Source organism: Nasonia vitripennis, chromosome 3, assembly GCF_009193385.2.
Source record: "Nasonia vitripennis strain AsymCx chromosome 3, Nvit_psr_1.1, whole genome shotgun sequence".
NCBI lineage: Eukaryota > Metazoa > Arthropoda > Insecta > Hymenoptera > Pteromalidae > Nasonia > Nasonia vitripennis.
In genome coordinates, this window is record NC_045759.1 from 21,622,618 (window position 1) to 21,629,916 (window position 7,299).

At 46.5% G+C, this 7,299-nt stretch overlaps 2 protein-coding genes across 4 annotated transcripts in view; both read left to right on the forward strand.

Annotated features, from left to right (window-relative positions):
- Positions 1-2,325, forward strand: part of LOC100118390 (zinc finger MYM-type protein 1-like) — a 3,784-nt gene extending 1,459 nt beyond the window's left edge. The window contains exon 3 of the mRNA XM_016983630.2: positions 21-2,325. Coding sequence (XP_016839119.2) covers positions 21-2,275 — 2,255 coding nt within the window. The 3' untranslated portion in view covers positions 2,276-2,325. The remainder of the gene's footprint in view (positions 1-20) is intronic.
- LOC100118427 (myosin heavy chain, non-muscle) overlaps positions 1-6,552 on the forward strand; it is a 16,703-nt gene extending 10,151 nt beyond the window's left edge. For all 3 annotated transcript variants that reach the window (XM_001602344.6, XM_032597963.1, XM_032597962.1), the window contains exons 2-8: positions 2,420-2,971; positions 3,054-3,574; positions 3,664-4,698; positions 4,769-5,058; positions 5,126-5,240; positions 5,330-5,548; positions 5,637-6,552. In XM_001602344.6, coding sequence (XP_001602394.1) covers positions 2,830-2,971; positions 3,054-3,574; positions 3,664-4,698; positions 4,769-5,058; positions 5,126-5,240; positions 5,330-5,548; positions 5,637-6,206 — 2,892 coding nt within the window. In that variant the 5' untranslated portion in view covers positions 2,420-2,829 and the 3' untranslated portion in view covers positions 6,207-6,552. The remainder of the gene's footprint in view (positions 1-2,419; positions 2,972-3,053; positions 3,575-3,663; positions 4,699-4,768; positions 5,059-5,125; positions 5,241-5,329; positions 5,549-5,636) is intronic.
- Positions 6,553-7,299: the final 747 nt, after the last annotated feature.

The following is a 7,299-nucleotide window of genomic DNA, read 5'->3' on the forward strand; positions in this document are numbered from 1 at the left end:
AATATATTTTATTTTAATAGAGGAGGCAGCATTGAGAAGCACGTCAGAAAAAAATGAAAGTTATTCGACTGATATTGCGTTATGGGGCGAAATCAACGAGAAGTTACGATTATACTGGTTGCAAAAAAATCCAGGTTTATGCAGCAATAAGGATAAAGATTTCTCAAAATCTGCACGGATTTACCAAGAAGGAGATAAACAAAAAGTGAGAACTCTAAACAAATCATTATTTCAATTGAAACTACAAAATAATGAAATAGTAGAGCGTGAGTGGTTATCGTATTCGCCATCAACTGGACGTATATATTGCTTTGTATGTCGACTTTTTTCATCTGAAAAAGATCAATTTACATTTTACGGATTTAATGATTGGAAACACCCAGAGCGAATTACGGAGCATGAGCAAAGCAAAGCTCATAAACAAACTTTAACTATTTATTCTAAACGGAGAAGAGAAACTGGTAGTTTAGAAAATGCATTAACGATTCAACAAAAAAATGAGAAAAATTATTGGATTCAAGTATTACGTCGAATAACTGACACTATAAAGTTTCTTGCTTCACGAGGTCTCGCTTTTCGAGGGGAGAACGAACGATTCGGATCTAGTCAAAATGGCAATTACTTAGGTATTTTAGAATTACTGAGCGAATATGACCCTTTCCTTAAAGAGCACATTAATACCTACGGAAATAAAGGACATGGAGTAACATCATACTTATCAGCTAATATTTGTGAGGAATTTATAGGCCTTATGGGGGAAAAAGTTCTTGCTTGCATTATAAGTGAGTTGAAGAAGGCAAAATATTATTCTTTTTCTGTGGATTCTACGCCGGACATCACTCATCTAGATCAATTAACGTTCACCGTGCGGTACGTTACGGATCAGGGGCCTATCGAACGTTTTTTAATGTTCGTTCCTATAGAAGGTCATAATGCCGAATATTTAACAGAGGTTGTAGTCAAATTTTTTAAAGATAATGATATTGATATAAATGACTGTAGAGGTCAATCTTATGACAACGCATCGAATATGTCTGGACGCTATTCAGGACTGCAAACCAGGATAAGGGAAATCAATAAGTATGCTGATTATATTCCTTGTGCCGGGCACTCGTTAAATTTAGTCGGCGTTAAGGCAGCTGAATGTGTTAATGCAGTCGTTAAGTATTTCTATATCGTACAAAATTTGTACACATTTTTATCAGGATCGACTTATAGATGGCAAAAACTATTGTCATATTTAGGAACGAAAAAAAAAGTCGTTAAATCTTTATCCGCTACTCGATGGTCAGCCCGAGCTGATGCAATCATCGCTCTTTTCACAGGTCATACAGATATTACGAAAGCTCTAGATGATTTATCAAAGGATGATACGCAGTCTAACGAGACTAGACTTGAAGCTAAGACCATTTTAAAGCAAATTACAAAATTTGAAAATGTCTTTATAACTGTGGTATGGCACGAAATCTTGACACGTATTAATGATACATCTAAAAATTTACAAAAAGAAAATATGGATTTGTATATAGCATGCAGTCTTTTAAATTCCTTAGAATTGTATTTATTGGATATCAGGGATAAATTCGATGAGTTTTTAGAAAAAGCAAAAAGCTTTACTGATATCTGCGAAAGTGAATCTACATCTGAGCCAAGAAATCGAAGAAGAAGCGTAAAACTTACTCGCTTTGAAGGAGAGAGTGAACATACACAATTTACTGGAGATGAAAAGCTCAAAATAGAGATTTTTTATCCGATAATCGATTCACTTTGTTCCAATTTGAAAACCAGAAAAACTGCTTACGAAACGGTGAATGATAACTTCAAGTTTTTTACTGCTCTACCAAACATGACATACGAAGGAATAAAAGAATGCTGCGAAAAGCTTGCCAGAAAATATGATCAAGACATTTCTGCAGAAAATTTAATATCAGAATGTTTACATTATAAACATTATCTTCGTGATACACGAAAGAACGAAGAATTATTTATTCCTGATCTATACTTGCAACTGAAGAAAGAATTTCTGACGTCTACATTCCCAAATATTGAAATAAGTCTCCGAATATTCCTTACCCTAATGATCACCAATTGTGCTGGTGAACGATCATTTTCTAGATTAAAGTTGATAAAATCCGATCATCGAAGCACAATGTCACAGTCACGATTGAATCATCTAAGTTTAATGAGTATAGAATCGGACTTATTAAAATCGATTGATTTTGATGAACTCATATCTAATTTTGCTGCGAAGAAATCGAGAAAAAAAGTTTTTTAAGCTGTATATAATTACTGTTATTTTAGTGCAAAAATAAATTTTTAAACAAATTTTCTAAATCTTGTTTCTATTTTACCAAGTGTGTGATTTGATATTTTTCTTATTATGTTATAAAATTTGTTGTTGTATATCGAAAATTTTCAGAATTGTGGGGCCCCTGCCTACCTCGGGGCCTCGGGCCAGGGCCCTGCGGGCCCTGCCTTAAAGACGGCACTGGCTAAATCGGTGTCGGTCACGTGCGGCTGCAGCAGACAAAGCGAATTCAACGGAGCTGGCAGAGAGAGAGAGAGAGCGACGCGCGCGAGCGAAATTCGGTGCTGCCGCGGCGACGGTCTGCTGGCTAGCGCGAGGGACGTCGCTGCAGTACGTCGTCGAACGGCGTGGCGCTCTCACGTGCCTCCGAGAAAAAGCTCGTCGTTTTTCTATACCGAAGAGTGAATAGTATAGACCCTTGGAGGGTATACTAAGTGCGCGCGCGGGCTCAAGTGCGACATGCGATATTATCGGCCGTTATCATCACGACGAGCGCAACGTTAACGAGAAATAGACACGAGATGATGAGCTTGGAGCTTTCGAGGACCGTCGCACATCTGGCGGCCGCGAACGAGCAGCTTGCCGCGGCGCACAACATCAGCCTCGGCCAGCTCAACCGACTGCTGCTCTCCGCTCCTGACCCGGCTGCCGCTTGCACCAAGTGTGAGTATACACCTATCTATTTTTTATCTTTACTCGTCCGATGGATAATTTTTATTCTCAATCGCTCGGATGGACATTACAGGCAAGGCGCGCGGCACGGTAGCGGCGAACAAGCAGGCGAGGAGGTGGCGAAAGCCAATAACGACGAAAAAGACGAGCAAAATCGAGATGGGCCTGAGGCGAGAGATCCAAGGCTTGACGACTCGCATGGACGAGTCTCGAGCGACAAACGAAAGACTGGCGAACGACTTGGAGGAGCAAAGACTGCTGACCGAGCGGCTGACCCGCGACATCGGGGAGATGTCGACGAGGGCCGAGCGCAGCCGAGAGCCAATTAGTGGCAGTAGCAGCGAGAGCGTCGAGGAGCTGAGGAGTCAACTGGTGTTGAAGCGCGAGGCTCGCCAGCGGGCCATCGCCAACATCTCCTCGGAGATGGACCGGCTGAGGCGCGAACTCGAGTCCGAGAAGTCGGCCCACGAGCAAACGAGGAAGACGCTGGAGGAGCTCCAGCAGGCCAAGAGCACCGAGCGGCTCGCCGACGACAACTGCGGGTGCAGTGCCTCCGAACGGCTGGAAGCCTCCAGGCTCGCGGACCTGCTAAAGGTATGAGATATTGGTGTGTGCGTGTGTGTCCTGTTTTACCGACCGTCGGTAATGCCTCGTTAATAATCGAAGACACTCGCGCGTTGCAGACGTCGGAGCAAGCGATGAGCGAGCTCTGGCTGCAGGTGGAGCGAACGGACGACCTGCGCTTCCAGCTGGAGAGCGGCCCGGACACGGAGGAGCGCCTGGCCCGCAGCGTCGGCTCGCTGAAGCGGCTCTCGGAGGAGACGCGCGCGAGCCTCGAGTTGCGTAAGCAGCAGGTGAACCTGCTGAAAGACCGACTGGCCCAGCTGGTGGTGAGACTCGCCGAACCCTGCGACGAGCCCTGGGGAGAGCTCAAAGAGGAGCTCGACCGCCAGGGCGCCGACGTCGCCCGATCCCGGCAGCTGTCGGACGAGCGCGCGCGCATCCTGGCCGAGCTGAGGGAGCACTCGTTCCGCCAACTGCACGAGCTGAAACTGAAGCTGGAGAACTGCCGCAAGGAGAACCAGAGCCTCGACGAGGAGCTGAGCCGCAACCAGGACAAGATGGACGGACAGGCCGCGGACATCCTGAACCTCGAGTCCCAGCTGGGCCTGGCCAAGGCCGACTGCCGTGACCTGCAGAACCAGATGTCTCTGATCAACGGCCTCTTCAGCCAGATGCTGCTCGGCGCCTCGTCCGCCCAGATGGACCTGGACCGACTGACTCGACTGCTCCAGGAGAACCACGACCTCATCAGCGGCATCGCCAAGGAGAACGGCGCCGAAGCCGCGGCTCTGCCCAAGCTACTGCTCGACATCATCGAGCAGGTCGACGCCGTGGGCGAGGAGTCCGCGGACGACGAGAGGGTGCAGGAACTCGAGCAGCAGGGTCAGAGCATCGCCGACAACCTGCCGAAAGTCTGGCGAGTCCTGCTCGAGCTGCTCAGCTGTCACGCTGGGGGGGAACAGGCGATCGAGGAACCGACGCCGGATAGCTGCTACAAGTCCGTCGACACGCCCAAGGGTCCGAGGCTCGTCATATCCGTCAGCAAGACGTACATTCGACTGAAAGAGCTCATTCTCGAGAAGAAGCACCTCGAGAAGGAGATGAACCGAATGAAGCAACTCAACACCCACCTCGAGGGCAAGCTGTCCCAACAGGTACGCGATATATAACATTGATAACGTTAAATTTTTCAGCCAATTCACAATAGACTTAAATTCTCGACAGGAGAAGAGACTGTCCACCGTCTCGGACGAGCTCAGCGAGACGTGGAACGTGGTCAGCCGCATGCAAGCCCAGCACCAGCAGCTGCACACGCACGAGAAGATTCTGAGATACGAGCTCCAGCAAAAAAGGAAAATGCTGCAGGAGCTGAAGCAGGAACTCGAGTACTGCCGAGAGAAGTGGGAGTCGGCGAGGCAGAAAAACACAAACACGGAAATCGAGTGGAGGAGTCTGAGGAGAGAATTCGCCGCGCGCAAAGCCGCCGCTACTCACAGTGACTCCTTTAATAATAGGTGATCGCACCTCTTAATCTTTGCTTTTTGCTCGTCGCCCTATACTAAAACGCTCCGCATTCCTCAGCGCTGAAAGTGGATTCAGCGACGAGAGGGAGGACGAGGAGGAGGACGACGACTCCGACGAGGAGGTCCAGTCGTCGAGAGTTCGAATGAACCCCCGAAGGCGAACCACGAGAAAAGTAAAGCCCTCGTTTTTTAACTTATATTAACATATATAGAAAAGCTTCCGAAACAGCGATCGCTAACGCGAGCACTTTGTGTGTCGCAGGATGGCTCAAGGCCAGTTACAGTACCTGACACGGAATCCGAGCAGCCGACGGACACCGAGCTCTCCGAGCCGAAGACAGCCTCGTGTTCGACGTCCGGACAGCGAAGCCCCTCACCCGAGACCGAGCCCGAACTGGAAAACTGCGAGGTGACCGAGGTGACCGAAGCGACCGAAGCAACGACGGAATGCTTGCAGCTCGAAAATAACTCCGTATCTCAGGTGCTAATATTTACAGGAGCATACGAGGCGCAGCGATATCGATAAGGATAAATCGATCAATAATTCTCTCTCGACTTTCCTCCTATAGGACTCGCCGAGCACGAGCGAAACGCTCGATCCGCTGGATAAAGCGCTGACCAACGTCATCCAGAATCTCATCTCCAGCACCGAGTCCGAGCACGCCGATGATTCTCCAGATAAGCAGACGCTCGCGCCACAGCCGACTCCGATCGTATCGGTCTTCAGTATCGGTCCGATTCCCTCCGATAAGACCAACTTGCCGGTCAAGAACGTGCAATTCGGCAATCCACTTGTCATAGGTCCCTCGAACGATTCTCCGAGCGCTGCAACAGAAGATAAGCCAGTTAGCGACACATCAGCCGTGGCATCGACTAATTCAAGCTCGTCGGAGCACGAGAGCCGTCTCGACGCTCGGGCCGAGCGGCTGCGAAACTTGGAGGCGCAAGCCGAGTGGCTGGTGAAAAAGGTCAGCGACACCAACCGACGGGGCTCCGCTTTGAACTCGAGGCTCGAGGAGCTGCACGAGACTTACGGATCGACGCCGGCGGCTCCGCCGATGCCGGACGTTCTGCCCGCGTTTCGACTGCGGACTCAACTCGAGGAGGACAATGACAGTGCCGCCGCTGAGCCGGAATAAAGACGAGCTGCTCGTCGACTACATCTCTCCATCTTGTTCGTTCCTGTACCATTTCGTTATCGACTCTTAACTTATTGCCGTACCTTGTAAGATGATTTCCTGCTTGAAATTCCACTTTCTTTTTTATTCATTTTTTAATCGTCTTCCGGATTAACTACCATCACTTGAATGTTGTAATTTGGACATTTATATATGCATCTGGTATTTGAAATAATTATTCGTGAATTTTTTATCTACGTGGATATTATATTGAAATAAATGATGAAATTTGAGAAATCGATGCGCGAGTACTACGGGTTTATTGTTCTCTGCGTGAAAAATAATGGTAAGCGGGTGTTTATTCGAATGATTTGTCACAATGTTTATTTCTTTAAATAGTTAACAATCTCTTGGTAATAACTTTTCCAGTCGCTTGTAAGGCACACTTTATTTGTCTAAAAGTATTTCACAAACGCGTTTGCGCGCTTTACAACTACAATTACAATAGTCAGTCGTATTTATAGTATTCACAAATATACTGTCGGCTCTCGCGAAGAAGAGAGAGAGAGAGAGAGCTCGATATACGCCTAAATAGATAATAATAATAAAATTCGTACAAAACATACTCTCATAACAAAAACAGATATAGATTCAGATCTAAGTATCTAGGCATTCTCTCTTTGATTTAAAAGAATCTCGCGGATTTTACAAAGATTTAGCTAAACTAATGTAAGTAAGTATAAAAAGTCTTCCTACACGTTCTACTACACATTCTACACGACAGTTCTATCTACAGTTTACTTAAGAGCTAATATTGGCCTTGACGAAAAAGCTACATCTTCTTCGTTTATATTCACACGCCGCTAAATATTGTACTGCGCCGCGCCGCTTACGATTTTCCAGTCATATCACAGTCTACGTCGTCGCATTGTTGAAAGTCGTTCAAAAAATTGAGGAAATTCATTTTTTCATGCATATTCACTTACGATCAAATAATCTCAATTTCATCTCCTTATTCGTCTAAACAATTACTCAGACAACATGACATAAAAATATTGCGAATGCAGATTTTTCTTTTTACACAATTTCGATTTAAAAGTTTATGGCTTCTTAT